Here is a 27,441-nt window from a genome sequence, read left to right as displayed (position 1 = left end):
TATAAAAGTAAATATTAGTTTAAAGAGATATAGTTTGTTTATTTTTTTTTTTTTTTTTTGCGTTCGATAGATGACCTGGTGATACCTACTTACACAATGCTTCCGCCCGGCAACAGTTTGTAGATATTTAGATAATATTACGACACGAACATTTATTTTAAAAATGCTATCCTATTATTGATAAAAAGTAATAACTCAATAACTAATATTTATACATAAAAACTCAATAAGATAATAACGTTAAAAAATAATCATATCATTTCTTTGGGAGTTATTTTGAAGGAGATTGTATTCAAATGGATACATTAAATTATTATTTTCAATTTGTACTCACAATTAATTATTATTATCTTACAAATACATAGTAAGACAAGGATAGCATAGACGTAGACTTTCTAAAGTAGCTTAACTATAACATGTCAAAGGGTCATCATCATCGGAGAAGGGGGTTAGTGAATGTAAAGGTATCAATGGAATAAACCGATTACAACGGTTTAGTTAACAAAAGGGTTTAGATCGAACTTTGTGATAGATACTCTTGCCTCATTCTCATTATTAGTTAAAAAGGTTAAAATTTCCATTTGAGAGGTGGCAAATTTCACTTTAGGTACATCAAGATTACTACAAAAATTAAAAATTCAATTTAATATTTATCTGGTATATAATAGTATACAAAATATAAATTTAAAACTTAAAAATACTAATTATTATTTTGTAAAGATATCTAAATTGATTTTAACGATGTGAACAATATTATACTTATAAGTGCATTTAATTTGTAATATTATAATAAACTATTATACAACAGGCAAAAAAAAAAAATTCACATTTTAAAATATAGAAGTTCAAATTAGAATAATTTTAAAAAACTTATAATGATACTTAATAATACATAGTTAATCAATGTAGGTACATATTTATATGCAAAACGGCGATCCATATAGATCATACAAATGGAAACATGTTTTATGCTTCATCACGTGCAGAAAGGTAATATTTAATGAAAACACGAAATTAATAGATAAAACTTCGGATATCTACTGGAAAACATATTTTCTACACCCTTCATGACATCATCATTTTCTGACCAGATTTCGCTTAAATAAGACGTCCATAGTCGTCGGCACTCATTATTATGAGGGACTGCCGGCCATTGGCCGTCGAAGATGAATAACGGCTTCTATTACTTATTTTTAACGTAGGAACGATGGTGTATATATACAATGCACACAACACTACCAACACTACGGTAGGGGGGGAGTTGAAGCTGACAAAGCGGTTTTTCCTCTACCTATCTCTTTCTCTATCTCTCTCTCTCCCAAAGTGTAGTCATCCTCACGATAATATGAGACAATTAATAAAACTCGGGAACTACGGTTTATATGAGCAGGTGAGAACCATAGCGTGTCTAGAGATCATTTTTTACGAAAAATTGGGGAGCACAGAGTGCTAGAAGAGGGTAGAAAAACCTATTCCAGTTTGTTGTATAGAAATGGTCAGTTGGGAACCAGGAAGCATAGGGTAAGCATAATTTTTTGTAGTTTTTCTAATAGGCATACATTGAACATAATTGGTATGAATCATTAATTGAATTATGGGAAGCTGTTGGATAAAAAAAACGTTTCATGCGAGGAATATTCTGTATTGTCAAATATTTTGACATTTTAAATACGATAATGCAATATTTGTGTTCAAATTTTATTCAAAGTAATTTGATATAGAAGATACAATTCAATTTTATGTTTAAAATTCTATAATGTGCTAGGCAAATAAAAATAATTAATTAAGCTTATGACAATAATTAATTTTCTTTTAAATTTTGAATTATGATTTTCATAGTTAAAAAGATATTTTATTTTGATGACTTTAGTGGGCTAGTTTTTCGGTTTATCTAAAATGTATAAAATTTTCATTCATATTTTATTTTCGTTAAATTGTTTCAAAAACGTATTACAAATTTATCTTCAATAAGGTAAAATTATTTTTTCGTTTAGCATTTGTGTTCTTTTATAGTTTAGGGTTACTAATACTCTGGGGAACGTTGGTAATGTATTAAAGTTGTTCATTCGAAAGTCGCGGACAGGATTTAAGAAATATGTAAGACGAGATGGCTTTTATTTAAGCCGATTTACGACTGTTGGTCTTTTCAAATCTTTTTTGTGTTGAACGTTTTTCAGGAAAGCTGTGGTCAAACAACGTACATCAATAGTGATATTCCCACGTCTATTACCCATCCATGAAAAGAAAATAGTGCAGTTAAATATTAACTTGAATAAAAAAAAAGAATATAACTTCTCGTTCAAAACACTGTTGACTAATCGCGGCTTTTTTGTATCTTAATACTAGTTTATAATTCGTACCTGTTCATTGTATACAATACATCAGGTATAGATGTATAAGTAATTACGTAATGGTTAATATAAACATACAAATAGGAGGTAAACAATGAAACTTCGTAGCAAATCCAAAATCTGTTGTGTTTAGTTCACATGTTTTAAATTATAAATATTAAATTAATGGATAAATTATACGTAATATATTAATTATATAGTAATAAATCTATTGTTATAAATGTAAATACTTAACAGAATGTTGATTAATATATTTTAAATAATAACCATGTAACTTAAAACATATACTATTTAGTTCCGTAATACATTACAATATATAACTCATAACTCTTATCAACAATTCTGAAATTAAAGCTTATAAAAATATTTAGTTAACAAAAAATACCTTCGAATAATACATACAGTATCATAAAAACACTACTCAAGTAGTAGAGAATAGAAATACTACAACGGTTCTCCCACGGTCACATCCGTTGATTTAATATTATTATTTAAAAAAATAATTCACTCAATTGGTTATACTTAACTAGCAATAAGTACTTGCATGATGCAGTAACGTATTGATTCGCGCCCTAATAAAAACACTTGTGAATTATTGAATAAATATTCCGGGTACGTTGAACAGACGTTTTAGACGCGTGCCACACACGTGCTGGCGTTTGTCAAAACATTGGTTTTGTCACCCTGTATAGGTGGTGGTGGTTAGTTGTTAAAGGCACGCGCGTTAAACCCAGATTTCGAATGGATTAAAAAATAAGTTTATTCATTTTGATACCAGAAAATAATCTTTTGGGAAACAAAATTGCGGAGGGTGAAAATCGAAAGTTCAGATTACTTCTAAGTTTTTAAGAACGAGAGTTGTTGATGTTTGATGATGTACCAATAATTGAATTGTACAAGCTTTCAAAATAATTATAAGTAAGCTTTTCAAGTGTCTCAAAAAATTAACAGTTAATAAGTAAGTTTACGTTATATTTATTATAAATTATTATTTAAAAAAAAACCTGTTATAAATTAATTTAAGTTTCGTATAGTTAGCAACAAATAACTAGTTCATTGATTATGCTTGTAACTAACTCATCACTTTTTATTTTATTATTTATTTTAAGAGCTATTTGGTATTGCAGCTTGGAATTTAAAAATTTAACATTATAACATTATACTTTTATAATTCAATTATAAAAGAATGAATAAATAAAAATAAATAAAACGTCAATGAACCATAATACAAAAAAACAAATAATTGAATATAATAATATAAAATAATTAAAAAACTTAAATACAAATACATATAGTAAAACATACATAGTCAAATTGGAAATCTCAATCGATTCCTCATTTTTTTTTTTATGAAAATGGACGCTATTGAAGATAATTAATCTAAAACTTGATCAAATTTTCAATTAACTTCCATTTTTTCTATACATTTCACAAATTTTCATTTTGTTTAGAGTTGGGCAATGTGATAGTTTTTAGAATTAACAATTAACTTACAAGTAGATACTATAATGTATATGTATTTATTAAATTGAAATAGTTAATTATGGGAGTTATTGAATATAAATGATGCATTTATTTAAAATGTGAAATTAATTAATATTAACATTATTATTTTTTTAGTATATTAGATAATTAATCAAACTTACTGTAATATTTTTCAATTGAAAAATTAACGTTTTCATATATTTTTCTTGCTGTTAATTCTGTTTCAGTATATCTTGTCAATTTTAGTATTTCTTGTAAGTTTATCTATGAATAATACAAATGTATATAAATACGAATTATATATTATATTAAAACACCTTTTATACATTTAAATTAAATAATGGTATTTTAGAGGATTTAGTAATCATTAATTAATAAAAGCTTTTACATATTTTCATATTATTAAAAATTAAACTATGCATTTACATAATTTACAACCTAGGAAATAAATAAATGTATAGAAAATTATTTTTTAATTAAAATGTTTAAAATATATATTTTGTATGTTCTGGAAAATCCAACTAAGGAGGTAATAAATATAATTTAAAATACATATATCTGAAATAAGATATTACTTACTTCATTCCTAACAATGGTGCACATTGATTTATTCATATTTTTAGTCAATGAATGTAACAGTTTTAAAGAAAATAATAACGTATCATCAATATCCTTGTAAGTAGTTACTTTTAAATCATTATCTAATGTTTTAATTAACTTATTATTTTCCATAAGCACATGTCCATTGCACTGAATACTCACATTATACAGTACTGCATAAGCAATCCTAAAAATAAAATATCTATATTTTATCTAGGTTGTTAAATAAAAGTTAATAGTAGAAAAAATTAAGTTAAAATATTTACTTCTTTAAATTATGTTTAAGTGAATAAGGTGTACACAGCACCAAAGTCACAATATGATTAACTAAATTAATCCCATCATTTATTTGTGTAAAAAAATGACAGCCAGATTTAGAGGTCGTTAGATTAGCTACTATACCCAGAATATTTAATATAAATTTAGTTTCACATGTGTTTATAGGAGGCATCTGATTATTATACGTTTCTACAAAGGAACTAAGAATACCAGTAAATAGTTTGGCCATTTTTGTAATTTTATCCTAAAGTATTAAAAATGATTAATTAGATTTCATTCATAAATCATTAACATTTAAACTGATGTATAGGTAACCTTTTGCAAAACCATATCAACTATAGCAGGCATTTGAGTTGCTTTCCACAAGTAGTAACCAAATGTAGACCCAATATTGGAACAAAAAGTTGATTGCTGTTTTAATTGCATTTTTAATTCTGCGATTTGAAATTGTAATTTATTTATAGTAGCAAGTGATTCATTCTCCATCAGAGTATACTTGGATTTTAATTGTTCTATTTCAGCTTGGAAAAAAAATGATGTATGAAACTCAAAATGCAAATTTATTTTAGGTCAGCAACACAAAGTAGGTTTAGGTAACACAAATGGGAAAAAGGCAACAAGCATGAAAACAAGAATTATTTTCAAGGGATGAAAATGTAATGGAGAATTCAAGGATAATAGGATAATCATGTTTACTTATTTTTTACAGTATTATAATATAATACAAACGAACTTATTAAAAAATAAAATAAATAATATTAAACCAAATAAGAATATATTTCCATGTACATTTTTCTTCTAATTTTTAAATAAATTTTCTAACTATGTATGAAATATATAAAAACTTTTTGGTAATAATGGTCATAATTTTAAATTTATTTTTCATACAAAAAAAAAAAAAAGTAATTTTGATGGAGTAAAAACCAGATAAGTCCATGTCGTATCAAGTCAATCAAACGTATACGTATTCCACTAGTATATTTTTTACTGTTAGACAAATGTAATTATACACGTTAATTTACTTATTTGGTTGCAAAATGTTCAAAAATAAATTTACTATTCACTCTATCAAAAATAATTTATAACTTCGAAGAAGGTATATAATGATACAAAAAAAAAAATATGTATATGGCCAGATATACAGATCATAATATGTAGGTTTCACTTGACCCAAAATTGAAAGAGATGTATTCAAAGTCTTATAAATAATATTTTAATTGTATACTCGTATTATGGTCAAATTGTTAAATTCAAATGATTATATTAAATAAATAAAATACATTAATAATTAATATTATGTAAATTATATAAACGTGCTACTATCGTTCTGAATAATATTTTTAAATACATATGTTAAATTATACTTTATTTCGTTGAGTTTGTCTAAAGTATATTAAGATAAATCAAGTAAAATTTGTAAGTCTCTAAAACGGGTATTTCGTTTACCATTATTGAATTCAGAAAGAGTAAGTGATTGTCTTACACCTGATATTATGTCAGTTTCTCCTAATGATGAGTAAGTTCTGCGATTATTTCGTTACAAATTATGTTGGTGATGGAGCAAAATTTAATCCTCATTTGTGAGTTTCTCGAAGTTACATCAGAACCCACCAGTAATAATTGTAAATCTTTTCACTCTAAATTAAATTCTTAATTCACAATATCTCATCTCAGTATATTAATATTTACTTAAGTTTTAAATATGAAGATACTAACAGATACTTATTAATAATAATAAATTATTATATTTATAAATAAAATAAAAGTTTCGAAAAATAGTAAAACTAGAGCTTTTAAAAACTAAAAAAAATAAGTGATTTATTATTATTAAATTATAATATATTTTCAATTTTATTATTATGTTAAACAGCTTATTAATTTTTTTTGACATTTGAGTACATTTATATTTATTTATTAAAAGTATATATATATATATATATTATATTTACTATATATATTATATATAATATATTCATAGCTTATATTTTTATAAAATTAGGAACTTATATCGATTTTCTAAAAAATTTTATTTATTAATTTCTCTTTATAAATATAGTCATATGAAAATAAGAGCCACCAGAATCGATACCTACTTGATTTTTATAAACAATAGCTAGCAGAATCAATAACTGCCAGAGTCAATATATGATTTTTACGAACAGTAGCGGAATGAATAGCTGTTGGAATCGATATACGCCCATTTTTATATATTAAGTATTACAATTTATATTTAAATAAATAATTTGTATACATAAACATATATAATTATTCAATCTATTATGTACTAACACGATTAAATAATTTAGATTTTTTTATTTTTAATAAATTTAATTTAAATCATCAGTTTGAATTTAATGGTAAAATATAACTGTAATTTATTATAATAATCTTACTTTTTTTGATTTCAAACATATTTTTAAAGTGCACACAATTAGATTGAAATTCTTCCGATAATTGTTGAACTTGAATACAACTAACCTCATTATCACCATAAATAGTTTCAAACGCATCATTAAATGCTTTAAGCTGATAGACAAAACAAAATGTAACTCCCTTTGTGCGACTCATAGTATGTATACGTATATTTTACCATCACTTCACATTTATCATTGGAATCATTCAAATTATTGTCGAGGTTAATTGTTGCGTTTTCTTCATCTGAATTACAGGTTTCACGAATCGATGTCTCATAACATGGAATATCGCATCCTAATTTTTCATTATCAATTTCATGTAGAAAGCTACTGAATAATGATGGTTTTTTTGTCGTATTTTTTTCCATAATGTATGTGCACTAGCTAGTAATTACGGATTGCCTTAAACAATTTATAACTAAGTAAAAAATTACAATTGTAATTGTAAGTTAATTGGGACGAGTTATGAAAGATTTACAAAATAGGAAATCTGAATGCTGAATATTACAATTTGTAATGAAGACTTAAAAGATCTTTCTCTACACCGTAGTAATAACGTAATAATTTAATATTGTAGTAAATTATAAATGGCGGTACATAATCGGTATAAGGTATAGTATAGGTTATCTACCGTGGTATGAAATAGTTAATAATTTGAAATGTTGGTATTTCAAGACGGTCTATGCAATTGGAAAATAATAATTTTATTATTCCATTAACTGCTCGAAAACATTTATTATTTATTAAATGATTTAAAAGTTATATTTTATTGCTAAGAAGTCATTCTAACCTACTAATATAAGAATTACATACCTTCACTGAGTTACATAAACTTCCTGGAAATCCACAATGCAGACTTTAAAGGAAATAGTGTCATTATCATTTAAATTAAAAATATCTCTCCTCAACAGATAAGTACGAATATATATACAAAACTAAAGCACCCTTCACACGTTCAGTTTTAACCGCGCGATTGAATGGCGTGAGGGTTTTCACGCGGGAAAGAATTTTCGTCTAAACGATTCGCCGAAGTCTTGCACGTTTGAACGTGTTCAAAACTTGAAATGTTCATGCGCGTTCTTGTGCGTGGTTATTCGTTTTATCGTTTTTATTTGTATTTCGTGTCGACGCGGCGATCAATAACTACTGATAAGCGATTACAACTATTATAATAATCGATATTTTAAAAAAAATTTATTATTCTTAATAATAGTATTTAAATACTAAATACAGTTGACAGACGGGTTATAAAAACAAAATTAAATATAAATTAAAATTTATTTATTCCATTAGTTATTATTATTATTAACTAACAGGGCCGGATTGGCCCGGCGAGTTACCGAGCAAAACTCGGTGGGCCGCGATAATTTTTGGCCTTTTAAGTTGTGAAAGGCCACTAACAGAAAATATTTATAGTTTAAAGTTGAAGATTAGTGCACCTATTGAAATATGCGATTAAAAAAATTTGGACAAGGGCCGCCAGTTAGTAAGTGGGCCAGTAATATACAGAAAACTCGGTGGGTCGAATTTGTCCAAATCGGCCTAGTTAATTAATTACATTAGTTATTCCATTTATACATTCCACGCGCCACGCATTCACGCGTTCAAAACGGCACGACACACTTTAGACAAAGCCGCGTTTAACAGATGACAAAGAGGGAGGGGGAATTGCCCCGGGGCGGCTATTTTTATGATGTTTGATGGGGTGGCAAATTATTGAGGATCAACATAAAATAAAAAATATGTAATTATAATTTTTCTTTTATGACTCTATAACTACGAGTATAATAAATATTATTTTGTTTATAAATACCACGAAAAATCCGCCGTCTACTAACGCTACATGTTACAAGGCGATAAGAATTATGAACTTGTATTAGCTGATTATATTTTGTCACATTTGGTAATTTTTTAAATTTATATATGAGGTATAATTAATAATTATAGAATTTAAATATAAGTAATAATGTGCTATTTAAAATATATGTAATATAGATATTATTAATTTGTAAATTTATTGATCTTGCATTGTAATAACCCAAAAATACAAAAAATAAAATAAAGGCGTAGGAGGGCGGAGATGGTATATATATATATATATATATATATATATGTTAATGGCGGTGAGGTATTAATGTATTAAAGGGTTGTTACCTTCCTCTTTGTTTAAGGGAGGGCTCTCAGGGTTGTGAAGGTTCAAGAGCCGATCAGTGCAATTACGCAGTCTGCCAAGCCAAATAAAGCAGCACTTGTTTTTCCGTAGACCTTCAGATATCGATGCGAGGTTGAAAAAAAAGGACAAATGCAGAATTTAATTGCACTGGATCCGGATACTCTTCAACACTCGTACGAAAAACACAAGTCGAACGGATTAAAATTATAAGTCAGAATAAATCGCAGATATAAACTCTTCGTTGATCTTACGATTGGTGCGCATGCACTGACGACCTAAGATCAAGAGGCCAGGGAAGGGTGATGTGTGTCCCTGTTATATAGGGACACGCGGCGGCATGGATCTTGGGCAGTCCTTTGACTGTAGGGATGTCAATAATATTTATTGTTCGACCCGTGTTGTTAGCGCGGGTATCGAAGATATCGTTATTTATTTGACTTACTACTACTAATACCTGACCAAAGTATTTATATTTCTTAACATATCCATGATTAATGAGAATTCATTTAAAATAATTGGGAATGTTTGGGGGCTTTTGCAACGTCCACCATCGTCACCAAACCCAGGAGTCTTCAAACTTAAGTTTGCTTAAGTGTGATCAAACATTTGAGCGGGCTCCTGTAAGTTCCTGTTCGTAATTCGTACTTTTTTCACTTTTTGTACTCTTGTTCTGAAATCTGAGACAACAGTTAGAAAAAGCGCGTATTGGGTTGTGGTGCTATCGCACGTTGCACATGCATCGAAATATTAATGATTTCGATGATGGTCAAGTTTTTTGTTATTTTTTTAATTTTTTTTTTTGTCACGCCCATTTATTTATTTTTATTATAATATTATTATTATTATTATTATTATTATTATTATTATTATTATTATTTATAGATCGAACCAATTACATTAGTTGAAACTTAAATTAAAACTTAAAAACAACCAATACTTACATGTTGTTTATGGCGGATTTCATCCCGTGCACCAGGATTGTGAGCAATACAATGAATTTAATACAATTAAGGCACAGCCCCTGCATGCAACCACTGAACCACAGTCACGAACGAAGATACAAGTTTGCAAGGTAAGACGTAAACCACATTAAATCACAATTGATTAAGTGAATCTAGTAAGTGAATACCCTAAAACATGGTAACGAATAAATGTAAGACAATAAAGTTCTGTAGAACAACACTCATCGAATATCAAAATAAAGAAAAACGTGATTCAAACATAAAATGGCTGTGGTATATTTATTGAATTTTGATTCGACAAAACTTTTTTTCGAAATTTTTTTACATTATTTTTATATGTTGGTTTCTCCTTGTTTTATACTATAAACATTGACTGATACTTCATTTTTTTTTTCAAATTTTTGAATATCATTTAATGTGGCAGGGAAATTTAAATTAGAAAAATCATATCTGTCCTGTATTTTTGTGTAATGAGTTAATCTTTCAGGATGAGCAGAATTAATATGCTTCATCAACACGCTATGCTTAAAACATTTGTCATCAGTATTACAAATATTAATAGTTGCTTTTTTTATTTTCTATAAATGCGGGTAACGGAATGTATGAAGAACCAGAACAAAATACGAATTTTCCGCCGCGGGCCACAAACGCGGCGTGTTGATTTCGGCCGTCGTATGATACACAATTAATCTTTCGTATCTTGTCTTTTTTCGTTGTGTGCACCTCGAATTCGTTCACGTGTATTATTATTATTACAGCCATTTTTTGTTTAAACCACGTTCTTCTATATTTTGATGTTTAACGAGTGTTGTTCTATAGAACTTCATTGCCTTACATTTATTCGTTTCCATGTTTTAGGGTGTTCACTTACCAGCATCAATTGTGATTTAATGTGGTTTTCATCCTACGCTGCAAACTTATATCTTTGTTCGTGACTGTGGTTCAGTGGTTGCATGCACGCAGGGGCTGTGCCTTTATAGTATTAAATTTATTGTATTGCTCACATCCCTGGTGCACGGGATGAAATCCGCCATCAACAACATAATCACATGTAAGTATTGGTCGGTTTTAAGTTTTAATGTAAGTTTTAATTAATGTAATTAGTCCGATCTATAAAAAATAATATAATAAAAATAAATAGATTGGCGTAATAAAAAAAAAAAATTTAAAAAAATTACAAAAAACCTGACCGAGAATCGAACCGAAACTTATTTCGAATTTCAATCGATCTCAGTAAAACGGACTGTTTGAGGAATACTTACGTGATATTGCCTCCTCATTTAATTAAAAATTAAAATTGTATTAAAGAGAAAATAATTACAGATAAATCTTAGTACGTTGCATTGAACGGAAAAAAAGTTCACCGCCCCATAATCGCCCAAAACAAGCTCACCGTCCCTCAGTACTCTTTCACCGCCCACTGGGGGGCGATATCACCCCCGTTGTGAAGCACTGGTTTAGAACTTCTTTGCATTTTCATTTGAAAATTTCTTAATATTTTAATTATTTGAATATTTTATTTTTATCATTCTATAGGATTTGAATGCTTATTTTCTAAACATGAGGTTACTGAAAAAGATGAAAATGAATTTACTGAATTGATTAAATTTTATTTTCCCATGGTATCTAATGATTCTTTAATTGAATTAAAACTGTGGCATATCTAGATCCAACAATCTGAAAAAATACCTAATATTGGCCTCGAGGTTCTAGATATTTTTAATAAAGATATCTACCATAACAATCAGAGACTGATGACGGTTTATTAACATTAATTGTTACTGGTATATTAATTAAATCATTATTAATTTCAAATTTGTTAGTATATTTGTTACATAAAAATAATTAACAAAATTTGTTCACAGGAAAAATCGTGGAAACTGTTGAAAGTATAAATTTTAATGAAAACACATCAATGGTTGATTTAATGCTATCTTTAACTGTTGAAAGTAAATAGATATTGAGAACAGCTAAGAGTTTCAAAAAATCAATTTTCCAGATATTTCTTCAATACATTTTTGTCAAAATGATCCTGTCCGATTCATGCATTTAAAAAACATTTCACCTCAACTAATGGATACTATTTTAAAATGGGGACCATGTCAGCCACAAAAAGATGATCTTCGAACAGGTATATTTCCTAAGGATAAAATAAAATGAAAATGTCTTCCACAATGATATAAGAAACCTCTTCATGATGGCACATTATGAATAAGAGATTGGCTTTCTTATTCACCATATCTTGATAAAGTATTTTGTTGATATTATATTTTATTTTCAAACAATTCTTCCAAAACGTGGACAAAAATTGGCTTCTTCAAATGAAAAGACGCTGTTCAAAATTTTATTATTCACGAAACATCTTCCTCACATATTGATACTCTCTTAAATTTAAAATTCGTAAAAATTCTTTATCTTTGATGCCCTCATTAGAGGAAGAAAAAAAGTTAAAAGTAGCCATAATCGTAATTGATGTAATTTTGTATCTTGCTCGTCACAATTTGGCTTTACATGGCCACAACGAAAAATTTTCATACAGTCTTCAAGGAAATTATAAGTAACTTCTCTTACTTTTGTCTTCTCACTTGCTAGTAATTGCTTCATATTTAACTAAACTTTAAACAAATGAAAAAAGTACATTATCATTCATTTCTTGGTAACGCCAAAATTAAATGATTGATGTTATTTTATCTCATATTTCTAAAAAAATTTCAACTGTTATCTCGAAGTCTGTAGTATTTAGTATTTCTTTGGATACTTCTTTAATATTTTACTTAAAAATCAACTCTCATTTGTGGTATGATATGTGACTGAAGCTACAGGTTGTGTACAAGAAAGATTTCTTGCCATGAAAAGTACTTATTCGATAACTGGAAAAAGTTTGATGTCTGTATTTAAAGACATTTGCCAAATGAATAACTTATTGTGGAAAGAAAATTTAATAGGTCAGTCTTATGATGGGGCATTCAACATGAGAGATCATTTTAATGGTCTACAGGCATTTATTTAAAACATTAACCCACATGCTAAATTTGTGTGGTGCTGAGCACATAGATTGAATTTAATTGTTACTGATTCAGTCAGCTGTTGTCTTAATGCAATGGATCTTTTTGGAACATTAGAAAAACTGTATGATTTAGTAAGCTCGAGTAAAAATAGAGTTTGGGTGTTTGAAAAATTTCAAAAGCAAAGATATCCTAAAAGTCAAATAAAACCTTTGAAAAAAGTTGATACTACCAGGCAGAACTCCCAATCGTCAGCATTGACTACTGTAAATGACACTTTTTTAGCTATTCTAGATATATCAGATTCAATAAGACATAGTGAAGAAACTACAGGTCGTAAAGCTGAATTTGAAGCAGGCAATCTAAGGTCATACATGACAACTGAAAGGTTCATTTTTACAACATTTATTTTTCAAAAATTATTTTCTTCCCGTCAGCCACTTTCTAAAATACTCCAAAATCATGATTTGAACTTATTTGCTGCTGCAGAAATGGTAAATAGAACAAAAAATCAAATTTTTGCCATAAGAAATTATGATAATTTTCAAGAAATACTCAAACAAAAGAATTTGTAAATAACCTTAAGAATGACCTAGACATTAACAAAGATATTGAGTTTATTCCATTACCCATTATTCGTTCATGTAAAAAAAAGATGACTGGTGAACTTGCAAATTATCAAGTAGAATCAGATCCCCTTGCATATTTTAAGATTGAAACTTATTATAAAGTAATTGACAATACTTATAGACAGATAGATTGTAGATTTAATGAACTAAATCAACATTTATTCAAAGATTTATCACTTTTAACTCATCGTAGAATTCTTGAAATTAGACATAAGGCAAATGATTTACCAATAGAAATATTTAATTTGTTCGCGGATATTTATAAAAAGTGTATCGATAAAGATGCATTGGTCAGTGAATATTGTCATTTCGTGAATTATTATGAAGAGCTGTTGAAATCTAATTATTTGCCCAACCGTATCTATAAAAGCAGTCAATTTACCAATAATATTTCCAATGATTCAGATAGTGACAGTGATAAAATATATGAAGATCTAAAACAACCATATAACACTGCAAGTATGGTATCATTGTTTTAATTGTTTTGTAAAGCAAAGTTAAAATCAGTTTTCTCTAACCTGTATATGGCTCTAAAATTGCTGTGACGTTGCCTGTTAGTAGTATAACAACTGAACGCTCTTTTTCAAAAATGAAATTAATTAAGATCTTAATAAGTTAAGCTAACCTTACTAAGTTCAACTATGGGAACTGATCAACTGGAATGACTTATGAGAATGTCTTGTAAATTTGATATAGCATTGATTATGACATAGTTATTGATGTGTTTTACATTTTTATTATATTAATTTATTATTTATTAAACTATAATTTAAATATCGTAAAGTAATAATAAAGCATAATTTGTAAATAATATATATGTGATAATAATTATTTTTGTCTAATTCTTTGTTTGTTGTTTCTTTTAGACACTATTAAATACTAATGACAATTTTATGTCCGTATACTCTTTTATTTTTTATACAACATTTTGTGAAAAATAGTATTTGACAAAAATAGAGAAAATGAAGTGTTAAAATTATTAAAAATGTATAGGTTTACTGATAATACTTGCAGCTTGTACACTGGTATTTCCATAGACATTATACTCATAGACGGAGCATCCTTAGTTGGCAGGGTTGGGTGATGCGGTCACAGCAATCCTCTTAGCAGTGTTGTCATTTCTGACGACATAAAATATGTTTATTTATTTATTTTATTATAATAATGTTATAACATAATAGAGCTCGGGGCTATGCACTTGCAAATTTCAAATTTGCAAAACATTTCTTCGGAAAGCAAATAGAATAAATCTGATTCGTTATAAATTTGTTTTGTGGTATGCAAACTTATTTCCAACTTTTTTTCTATAAATGCATATTTTTTAAATTTTTATTGCATATTTTAAATAGAAAATTTTTTTAATTATTTACATAATAAATTAAACTTTTATTTGTATACAAATAATAAATAAACATTATTAATACATTTATGAAATTCAATTTTCTATACAAGTATTTGGTTTTAAGAACAGCATTTAAACTAAAAAATTTAAAGAAAAAAACCATTATAAATATATTATACCTAATCAAAGTAAAATAAGTTAACGATGATAAATTCTTTGATATTTTATTTTTAAATATATACAAAGTTATACAAATTTATTTTACAACTTACAAGTGAACGTATTGTAAATAATTATTGCACTAAGTTCAATGCATGCCTATTAGTAATATTAGCGTATTGACTATTGATGTTTTAAATAATTGTTATCAGTCGACAGTTATTATCATACAATACATTTTTAAAAAACACCCATAAACACACACAACCTGAAATTCTACTGCGCATGTGTGTAGTTCACCGGGTCCTGTTGAGTAGCGCAGCCTTGCAAGACCGCCGAACTACACCCTTACTCTGTCTATTAGTATACGGTCTATGGGTATTTCATATGTATCAGTAATTAGAGTTAAGGTATCAATGTATGGTAAAATGATAAATTATAAATTTATAATTATAAGAGAGAATGAGACAGTTACTTATGAATGGGTAAAAATATACTGATAGGCATCTGTAAGAAATAATGACTGATTAGCAGTGGAATTTTTTTTTTGGGGGGGTTAGAAAAAATTTAACATTAAATTTTTTTGAATTTTATGTTTTATTATAATCAATAGATAATATACATAAATTAAAATTTTTCGGGTGGTTTATAACCCCCTTACCCCTCCTTGATACGCTACTACTGATTATTACCTACTTAATAGGTGAAATTGGAGTGATAAATCGTGAGCGAAGCGAACGACTTTATGATGGTTAAATTTATAATATAATTATTCAATTATTTAACTTCTCATTATTTCGCTCTAACTTTTTGGGTGGTGGTATTAGCAAATTGTTATACTTCGCCCCACCAAATGAAATACGAGTTGGCGCCACTGAAGATAGGACATTTGGCCCCTGGAGTTATATAGATTTATTTTAATTATAATATTTGTACAAATGTGACAGGAAAAATTAATCATATATTATTTATAATTTATGTTTATTTAATATAATTGTAACTAAATTATTATTATTATCATTATAATTGTTTTTTTTTATTGGTAGGTACGTGCTCGTAACAATTCGCCGATTGCGGCGTGTACGGTTTAAGCAATATACGGTTATTTTGGATTTAAATTTGTTATACAGTTGTGCGTTTTATAATAATTTAAATTTAAGTTAAAAAAAAAACGATTTAAATTTAGTGATTTAAAATTCCAGGGGCCAAACGTCCTATGGTTAGGCATAAATAAATCTATCTAACTCCCGGGGGCCAAATGTCCTATTCTAATAATAGATGGGACGAAAAGTCCATGGACTTGTTTTTTTGACGAGGATGAAAAGGCGGGGGCGATACGTCCTTTAACTGAAACATATTTTTCTAGGTGGATGGATTTTTTATATTAGATAATTTTTAAGATAATGAAATTATCTAAATCTTATTATTATCTTATTATCTTATCTCATTATCTGATGGTGAAATTATTTATCTAGATAAAATAAAAGATAATTAAATAATTATCTAAATAAGTCTCAACATTGGGTGTAACCCGTTGCAGTTGCGTTGTACATTTATTTCCTCGGAAAATCAACGGTTGTCTTTTGAGAATTGTTCAACATATTACATTTTTCTCATAAAAAATTTGTTAATATATTTCTCGTGTTTGTTTCTCTTGTTCGACAGACTTTAATAGATCGTGTTCTTTAGTAGAATATTTTCGGGAAACATCGACACACTAAAATCAAATACGTAACCAGAAGTTATTTTCATTTAAATCTTGTCTATTTTCCATGTACGTGAAATCAATGGCGAGGCGATATGGGTAATCGAGAGGCGGCCGCCTCACAGTTTTTTGAAGGGTGGATGGGCAAGGCCGTATCTAAAAAATTTTTTTGGGAGGGGTCCAAAATATGTATATTGTAATTTTATTGAATTAAGATTTTAACTTTTGATATTTAGTTAAAAATAAGACAGAATAAGATTTAATCTTCATTTATTAAAATTAATATCATATTTTCATATATTATGATATACAATTTAAAACAGTCAATGATTAATTGAAGCTTAAGTCATTTTTGACTGAAAATATTTAAGTTGGTGTTGAAATAAATAAGTATTTTAAACATTCGTAAAATATTGAAGACATTTTGGTGGGGAATCCAGACACCCTGGACCCCACCAGATACGGCTATATGGGTGGATTTCAACAAAATATACTTGCCTCTGAAAATTGTTGAGTTTGCCACGCCATTGCGTGAAATTAAATTCGAAATTCGAACTTTTCGTTTCTCAATTCTAATGGAATCAAAAGTTTTGGACCATCATTGTTATTGTTCTGCGGTATCGTTGACCGATTAGCAATAATTGCTAAATAGAAATTCATTGATAATTAGAAACAATTATTGTTTCGACTGCGTTTACCACCACCACTCATTTCCAAACTTTGTACGCCTTCACATGCACTGTTATCAGGGTTTGTACACAAATCACAGCTAACCTCAAATTTTGGCGCGTTCATACTCCGTAGGCATGTATTTTAAATTTTCATCATTGACCGTCGAGACAAGCAATGGAGTTCAAAACAACGATTGCTATGTCAGTTGAGTTTAAACATTTTCCACTATGAATGAAAAATTTGTTTCTTTATGTTTGATTTTTTTCTAATATTTATAATACGTAACGTAAAGTAACGTCTAGTTCAAACGTACATTAGTGCTTTTCATACTATACTGACAATGGATGGTTCGAAGAAGGCTCGATCTTCTAAATTTGGAGGTAAGTAAAATTTTACCCAAATATTAAACTTCACATTTTTTAATATGCGTTTTTCTTCTAGATAATGTTTTAAAAATAACTGAACCATTCGAAATATATAAACTTGATTGTAAGGACATGATTTCCAACACTGATGCTTTCAAGTTACGTAATGCTTTGTTAACAATGAAGTTCAAAAAGAAATCTTGTGATCTCTATTCTTTTGGTCAATCGCCTGATTTTAACCTTTTACCTCGTAATCAAAAACCAAAGGAAGTACTGCAGTTTTTAGAACTACTACAAAAAATAAAAGAGAAAATTTCTATTTACCTTGAAAAAAAATTTAACAAAACAATCAGTGTATCCTGCTCTAAATATGATAATGGAGGTAATTTATATCAAATATTCTAAAAAAACATTAATAGCTATTTGTCAATCCCAAAAACAAGGAAATATGATTTCATTTATGTGTGTTACAAATATCTACATTATATTCCCATTTATTTTAGTATTTTATGTATCTTATTTCTAGACTTTAAATTTATCTAGTATGAATGTATTGTCATATCTTCTATCTATAGAAAGAATAAATATTAATTATTAATTTTATCTATTATTTTAGATTATTTACTATGTCACGACGATTGTGTTGATGATAGGTCTGTAGCGTTTATCTACTATTTAAATTACGATTGGCTAAGTGAATGGGGTGGAACATTAGATGTTTATTCAGTTGACAACAATTTTAATGCTAAAAAAAAGGTCCATAGTATAAACCCTGAATTCAATACTATGATATTTTTTCCAGTTGGTAAAAATACTTATCATCAGGTAATGAGTCTTTTACATGATTTTATTTCAATTATCATTTTTTATGATTAATCTATTTGGTTACAGGTTGCAGAGAATGTATCAAACTTTCCTCGCCTTTCTATTAATGGCTGGTTTCATAGTGTAGACAAGAATTGGGGATGTAATAAACAAAAGATAGAGTTACCATCTCCAATATATTTACCAATTTTATTTTTGTCTTCTGCAAAGGTAAAAGTGCTCTAATTACATAAATCACATGATTAAAAATACTATTTGATTTATTTAAAAATTAATATCTTAAAAAAAGGTTTTATCTAACTATGTTCAAATTTTCTGGATGATAAAAATTAATATTCAAAATTATCTATTTATTACATTTTTTAAAATAATAAATTAAATCATAATTTCGAACATTTTGTAAAATTATCTTGTGTATATAGCAAAAATTTAAATACTATCTTATATTATATAGATTAATGTACTCAATTTTCATATTGGTTTATTTTGTTTATAATTAGGGAACGGATTTAAATGCTCTAAAAAACAAGAAAAATGCCTTAAAAAAATATGATTTAATGCACTTATAACATTTTTTTTTTAAACAATGCTTTTAAAAATATTTTTCTTTATTTTAATTAAAATTAATTAATTGATTCCTCATATTGTTGAACATATAATGTAAATGACAAACATCTGGAGTTTTGGCTTTTTTGAAAACGCATTTTCAAAAATTTTGTGGAACAAAACTACAAAATTCACTTGAAAACGTTAACGATAAAACTATATGTGATATTAAACTCAACAATGCAATACAAAATTAGGATTTAGATGATATATAGCTTATTTTATCTTTATCTAATTGCATGTATTATGCTTTTACGTATATACCTGTGTCTACATGTGTCAATAACTATTCACATTTATCTGATCGATAAAAACATAATAAAAATAAAAGTAGGCATGACATATACAATAAATAATATTTGATTTTATTCTTTTAGAATTAATTTTAACTAAATTGTTATCAAATTTTATCCATTCCTTTATAAAAATGACATGAAAACATAAAAAATGTTAAAAAATTCTCTAAAAAGCAAAAAAAAAACAAAATAAAATTTATATTTTTTAATTCCCTGATGTATGAAAGAAATGTTTTTGGACATTCAGAAAAAAATGCAATTTGCATTTGAATCCATTCCCTATTTATAATGTTAAAATCAAAATAAATGTTTTAGAGTAAAGGTTTCACGGGAATTTCTATTCAACCAATATTTGACGATCCTTTATATAAAGAAGCAATTCAGGAAAAATTCATTGAAGATGGATACATCATGTGTGAAGATTTTTTCACATCAAATATGATAGATATGGTGTCTAATGAAATATTTTCAAATGAATTAGAGTGGAAAGAAAAAGGACCTTTAAATAAAAGGTATTGATAACTCATTGCTTGCTTATCAAATCTCATTTTAATATATATACACATAGACGGTACTAGACCCTCTTGGTGGGGGGGGGGCAGAAAATACTTTAAGTAAAATATTAACACTATTTTGTCTAAATCTTTAGACTAGCAATACTATAAAAAAAAATATTTTATTGATAACTTTTAACTTATTTCAAATAAGATTATTTTGTAAAATGAATACAATTACAAATACCTACATTTACACTATTTTATCTTATAAAATTTTAAAATAATAACTTAACACAATTTACCTGTGATGGTTCTCATAGGCGGACCTAGGTTGATACATTTGAGTGTACCCTGTCATTTTTTTGTTATTTTTTCAAAATATAAAAGGAAGGCTATAAACATGTACGTGTAGACCATGTTATAATTTAAAATCTAAAAGGCTTCGCTAATGATGTAAAATAACGATTGGTAAAATATACACGTAATTATGAATTCAGACTTATTCTGAACACTTGCAATATTACTTACAAAAACTAAAATTTAATTAATGTGTATGCACATATATTCTCAATTTTTTTATTCGAATTAATCACATTAGGGTGTGCCAAGGCACACGCGGCACACCTCGTAGAGCTGCCTATGATAGTTTTCTTTTATGAAAAAATTGTAGAAAGTTTTTATTTTTTTACTTTAGTTTGTGTTGATAATTTTTATTATAATTAATATTATCCAAAAAAACTCAAGAATACTAAATAAAATACACACTTCGAATCAAAGTATAAAATCATACAAAACGCTTGTGATACAGATAATAAGTAATATCTAATATTGGTTTATGATTTGTCAATGATAAATATAAATTATAATAATATTGAAAATGTTAACGCAATAAATCTTATCAGCATATTTACATGAATGGCTCCCACGGTTGTAGGTAATAATATTGTTACTTACAACCATGCAGACTCTAAATAACCATGTAATATGAGAGGTTACCAACCAATATTTGAAATGTATAAGGAGAGTAAGAACTCGCAGAGGGGGCAGCCGCTTACCTTACCCCTCTCTTAGTACTGCCTATGTATATACATATATATTTTTTTTTTAATTTATTTTAGGCATTACAAGTATGTTGAATTGGATAAAATACCATTTAGACTTATGTTTATTGTTAATTTTTTGAAGACTGATCACATGTTTAAATTTTTTAAAGACTGTACCGGTTTGGATTTTAGTGGTGGTAAGCAAAATATTCAGTTATAAAAATAAAACTTGATTTTAGTTATTAATGTTAATTTTTATATTTGTAGTTTCAATTGAAGTGCAAAGATGGCATGGAGGACACTATATGGTATCTGGCGGAAACGATGGGTTACACTGTTTAAGTGTGTTGAGCGTCTATTTATTTTTTAGCCGTTGTTTTGGTAGCATGTCTGAAAACGTAAAGGATGATGTTCATTACGTTTTCGAAGATAGAAATACACTGGCTGCGGTAAAATACATTATAATACAATTTGAATTAATAAAATTGAATTATTTTATTACTTATTTATAATTTTCTAGAAATTTGCATGTAAACCTCAGCACAATACTATTTTTATGGTGAATCGTAAATCAGATATGGAATCATATGTCAAATATTGTAAAAAAGTTGATGGACATGCTTGGACTGTAATTGTTGCTAATTATTTAGTTAAAAACAGCTTGGATTGTAATGTTAGGCTTAAACAAATGACAAATTAATTTTACTTATATACATTGTTTTTTTTATTGATAAACTTGTTAATTTTCAAGTTATAGTTTTTTGTATTAGAATTAGTAGAATTTTATCATTGATTATTTATTATAGTTGTGCTGTGTAATATTTCTACTGTGGTATGATTTATCTATAATGTGTTTTCTATTAAATTAATGTATATATATAATATAAATACGTATAAGTGAATTTATTTTCTATTTTATTTAATTGGACTCAATAATCATGTAGTGAAAAGTTTCTTGGCTAGCAATGGTAAAACGATTATTATTCAGTTATTGGTTAATTTGCTTCATAAGACAAAGAAATAGTGACTGAAGCTCTATTTTTGAGAAGGAGTGGATCACAATTCCAATAACTCATCACTGGATCTGTTACAAACTCTGTGCTCCCAAAGTCATAAGACATAAAATAAGAAAAACAATATTTTTGTATAATTTTTCAACTATTAATTTTTTATCTTAGGGGTGCTGAAGCACTCCTAAGCAACCCCCTAGTTGCGCTTATGCTAATGAGTCTATTTTATATATAATATATAAATTATGATAAATTAATGGCAGATAAAATAAACGTAATTTTATGAATAATAACAAAACATTATTTTTTTTAGTGCAATTTTAGATTCTTTAAAATGCAATTTTCGTTATATCTTAGTGCAATACTGTAATCAATTTTACTACTATCTTACTACTACAACATCCATGCCATATTTTTAAAAATATCACGAAAAAATTATAATTACCAATAATTACAGAAAAACCATAGGGTAGTAGAATTAATGAAAATATTAAAAAAAAAATCCACATTATGATCAAAAGTGAAAATTGTTAATTTAGAATAAAAAAAAGATGAATACACGCCGTGTTAAAATCCTGTGAAGAAATAAAAAACCAAATCAATACAAATCATATAAAATATATATATATATATATATTAAATAATAATTAATTTAATAAAACACTAATTTCAACATCATAAAAATATAAAATGTCTACACAGAAAAAAGGTAATGTAGTAAAAATTATGTAATTATAAAAAAAAGTGAAAATTTTTATAAAATAAGAGAAAAAGTGGCAATATAAAAAAAATCAATATATTATAAAAATGGTAAAAAAAAAGAAAAGCCCTGTGAAGGGAAAAAACCAAAAAAATTGACGAGTTAAATTAGTTAGTTGAAAAAAGTAGTACCATACAAAAAAAGGTATGAAAAATTGTATAAAAAAAATCTAAAAAATGTATAAAATATATGAAATTTATAAAATGAAAATGTTCTGGATCACGATGTTTTCCATCCACTGCTTCGACTTCGGATTTAACATCACTTCGGAGAAGGTTGGTTCGATCGCTCCTCCGCCCTCGATCAACCTCTCCAGGTAAAGAACAGCGTTTGAGGAGTTCTTCCACCCCTCAACGCTGACGTGTTCGATGTCCACGCGTCCAAAACCATAGTTTCTCGACACATCTACAGTTTGAGACATGTGGATGGTTTTGGGCACGTGGAGAACGACAACGGGGGCGATCTCACGCGCCAAATCGAGAATGCCGGCTAATCCACTCTTCTGGCGGTTGCACAAATCCTCGGCACTGAACCGCCGGTTTCGATCCTACGCCGGGGCCGCCCACGACGGAGAAGTGATCACCGCGTCGGACGTCACTCCGGACAGCGTCGCGAAGCTATCGCCAACTCGAAACTCGATCCGGTGAACGAGTCCCAGTTCCACGGTCTTCTGGCGGGCCAACCGTATTTTGGCCGGGTCAATGTCCACGGCGATCAACTTTCGGCACGTTCGTGCCAGCCGACGCCGCAAAACGGGTCGACGACCGTGCCGAAAGCGCACCTTCGGGCCACGTGCGCGGCCAACACGTCCCCTGGTACGCGGACACCGAGAAGTGCAACTTGTCGGCAACAGGTCGTCGCTGGAACCGCCAAGCGGCCGGTTTTGCCTCGGCGTCGGGGGGATATGGGTCTCGATGTTCTTGGGCGGTGGTCGGCAGTTTCGGCGGTTTCAATGCGGCGGACCCATCGGAGGGGCCCGACAGCAACGTATTGGGGAAACTGAAGGTGGAAGCGGTCTCTTCCACAACAGCCCCTCCGGTTGTCACAACCGAGTCCTCCTCGGGCCCGTCTTTGCATTAGTACGCTTTATATGATCCCTTACGGTTCTCAGCCAGTGCTTTAATGTTCCAAGTTCTGCGGTCGGCGTCAGGTGTTCCATCTCGGTGAACGCTTCCACGGTCACCGGCAGCTCATCCACCTGAACACCGACGTCCGCGTACTTTATCTCTCTCATTTTCTTGGTCGTCGAAACACCAATATCTCGGTCCCTGGACCACTGATGCTCCGTCTGCCGTCGACGTGGCCCACAATTCTTCGCACCAGTAATGGATAGAGTAACGGGGGCCTGGTCGACCACCCTCGTACCCTCGCGGTCGCTTGATGATGACCGAAGTGGGCCCGCTACATTGGAACCGGTTTTGACACCGGAACCACCCACTCCTGCCGACCTCTGGGGTTCCGAAGCCCCTGAGATGGTAACAATACTCGACTGATAACAACTCATATTGTGGTTTTTTAAGTGATTTCCTTCACTACATTTTAACCCTACTGCCGAGGGGTTTTTTATCAAGGTTTTCCTTTTTCTAGGACGGCTGCCACCCGAGGCTGAAGAGCCCGCCCTACCCTTTATTGAGAACCGCTTTGTCGGCCCTCAGTTCGTCGACCTATCCAATATGGGAGACCCTATTGGTAGTAAACTACCGTTGGCATAGCTCTCGGAACTGTTGAGGGACGCAAGCCCCCCAACCACGTCAAGGTGGGTTCTCGTGGGGGGGTTAGTCGAGACGTCATGCTTGACGAGAAACATACCCAGCCCTACAAACGAGGCAGGGAAAGACAATATATATATTATTTTTTTACACCTCACTAAGGGGTAATCATGAGAGATTGTCTCGTGACTATTGCGGAATATATTTATAATCTATTAAGATAATTTATTAAGGAATTTATTACGTACACAGGTGTACACAGTCAACTTCAATAGCTTTGATTTATAAATTATAATATACTTCAACTCTCGTTAAATACTAACATAAATAATAAAAATATAATATCAAATTAAATAATAATAAATAATAATATAAATAATTTAACATACATTTTTATTGCATATAAACTATTCAAAAAAAAAAAAAAAATCTTATTAAATCATATTATATCTTTAACTATTTATGTATAATCACAGAATATTTTATGCTGTAATAATATAATAAATAATCTGTTACTTTTAAATAACAAATATAAGCCAATTACTACTTGCAAAATCAACATTATCCATTATCAGAGTATAGTCATATGTGTGCCCGGGCATACCCCTAAATGTAGTAAACGGGGCCCCTAAAACATAAGTCTAAAAATGAGGGTTTCTTATTTTAACTGATGTTGCATAAATTAAATGTAATTTATTCTAATATACTCGCCAAAAATTAAATCATGTTTCATATAATAAAAACTAAAACTAAATTTTCGTGCAAAAACTTAATATGATAACACATCATCTAAAATTGACAAATCATAAATAATTATAGCTGTCCGAGAGAAATATATTAGATTCAAGGAAAACATATCAATAGGACTAATAACCACAATATTAATTAAAAAATTATATTTATGTGTATTTAACTATATACATTATAATTTATTAAATATACCAATATGTTTTGTTATTATAAAGCCAAAAAGTATAGTAGGCATTCCCTTAAATACAGGTATCCACTCGCTTATGAATATAGGATACTAGAATGAAACAAGTTATAGGAAAAAAATTGTATCTGACAATTGTTAATAATTTATTTAAGAATAAGGTTTATAAGACTTAAATTATAAAAATAATTATTTATTTTCATTTGACCCACAATCTTCCTAAATTTTTAAAAAATGACCCTTAAATACTTACTAACATTTTCTTAAAAATTATTATTTTATTAAATATTTAATAATCTAGGCTTAAAAAGGTCGGAAAATGATTAAAAGACCTTACCTGGTAGAAATATCTGCTCGACAGATGTCTGCATAGACTATCTCCAATGACTGGCGAATCCAATATCTCAAAAGTCAACAAATCGACCACTGATCAGCGGATATGGGGATAATAGTTAAGTGACAAATTAAAATTGCTTACACTTGAAACTTTAAAGTATTAATGACTTCAGGAAATATTAGAAGGAAATTGTATGTGTTCACTTTCGACTCCGTTGTTGATGTGACAAATATTTCGTACGAACTATTGTTAGTTGAACAATTTAATTTAAAACGTCATAGCAACGCGTTATTGTTAGTAGCCAATAACAGTTATTATGCGAATGATGTAATTTTTTTCAATTTTTTCAAAAATGTCATGTACCATTAACTAAATCTTCTGATGAGAATCGTATATAAGTGTTTATAATAATGTTGATACAAAGTAGGTTATATATGTATATAAATAAAATTTGTTATATGTACAAAATGTTGACATAAAATATGTAATTTGCTCAATGTAATGCCCAGGAATTTTCAGTGAGAGGTTAGTGATGTTAAAAGTAATAATAATAAAATTAAGAGATTGTGATTTGAAGCCAAAAACTTTACAAGGAGACTTTAATGGTTAGGCTATTCAAATTGCTTGTAACTCATAAAGTTATTGTTTATAAAAGTGTTGATAAATCATAGTTGTATTATGAATGCATTTAAAAAAAAAAGACAATCGAGTCTTATCTCTTAACCTCCCCTCCCTCTGAACCAGGCCATCATTTGGGATGGGGCAGAGTGTGCAACGGCACCTCTAACTTAAAAATTGTTGGCAATTGGTTCGTCATTAATACTCCAATGTGCCATTATAATAAACTTATTCATTATGTTTTCATATATTATATATTAAATAAAATATATATTTAATAATAAGTATATATTTTTTCCAAGTTATTTTTGTTGAATTTTTGGTTTTTCAGCTTTTTTATCAAATGTTTACGACACGTGGAGTTGATTTACGTGTGTTGGTGAGGTATTCTATACTTGTCGGCACCTTGATAGATTAACCATTTATCGTGAACTAAAGTGCCTCCAATTTTCCATGCTTTCGTTAACGATGCGTTGTGGAATCAATTAATTTGTGCGAATTACTGCAATTTCATCTCTCAACTGTTGTTACTTGTAACGTGTGTATTCGTATTTCGTTTCGTGTGCGAAACTTTTTTTGTATAACTACAATAACATCTTAGAAATGGACAAAAAAAAAAAAAAAAAGAAAATGGCAGCGCTGCTCGTTTACGAGAAAGCAAAAAA

At 28.9% G+C, this 27,441-nt stretch overlaps 2 protein-coding genes across 2 annotated transcripts; one reads left to right on the top strand and one right to left on the bottom strand.

Annotated features, from left to right (window-relative positions):
• Window positions 1–3,998: 3,998 nt before the first annotated feature.
• Window positions 3,999–8,267, bottom strand: LOC112688529 (the record flags this gene model as incomplete). The annotated part of the gene is made up of 7 exons (XM_025561782.1): window positions 7,943–8,267; window positions 7,306–7,531; window positions 7,109–7,241; window positions 5,031–5,236; window positions 4,703–4,959; window positions 4,416–4,623; window positions 3,999–4,100 (listed from the first exon to the last, which is right to left on the bottom strand). Coding segments are annotated over exons 2-7 (1,098 nt in total), but the record flags the coding sequence as incomplete, so codon positions are not given.
• Window positions 8,268–17,888: 9,621 nt separating this feature from the next.
• LOC112688585 (prolyl 3-hydroxylase OGFOD1) lies at window positions 17,889–22,229 on the top strand. Its single transcript, XM_025561855.1, has 8 exons — window positions 17,889–18,156; window positions 18,218–18,523; window positions 18,758–18,966; window positions 19,033–19,176; window positions 20,184–20,380; window positions 21,484–21,605; window positions 21,676–21,857; window positions 21,929–22,229. Exons 1-8 carry the CDS (start codon window positions 18,117–18,119, stop codon window positions 22,106–22,108), a joined length of 1,380 nt encoding a protein of 459 aa, XP_025417640.1. The 5' UTR covers window positions 17,889–18,116; the 3' UTR covers window positions 22,109–22,229.
• Window positions 22,230–27,441: the final 5,212 nt, after the last annotated feature.

Source organism: Sipha flava, unplaced genomic scaffold, assembly GCF_003268045.1.
Source record: "Sipha flava isolate LNK unplaced genomic scaffold, YSA_version1 39_pilon_pilon, whole genome shotgun sequence".
Classification (NCBI taxonomy): Eukaryota; Metazoa; Arthropoda; class Insecta; order Hemiptera; family Aphididae; genus Sipha; species Sipha flava.
This window is presented reverse-complemented; position numbering and strand designations above follow the sequence as displayed.

Excerpts from the sequence above, each read along its gene's own strand:
- LOC112688585 (XM_025561855.1), top strand. The coding sequence starts at position 18,117 with ATGGATGGTTCGAAGAAGGCTCGATCTTCTAAATTTGGAG. Across the intron at positions 18,524-18,757 it reads CTCTAAATATGATAATGGAG|ATTATTTACTATGTCACGAC; the intron begins GTAATTTATATC and ends CTATTATTTTAG. Across the intron at positions 19,177-20,183 it reads TATTTTTGTCTTCTGCAAAG|AGTAAAGGTTTCACGGGAAT; the intron begins GTAAAAGTGCTC and ends TAAATGTTTTAG.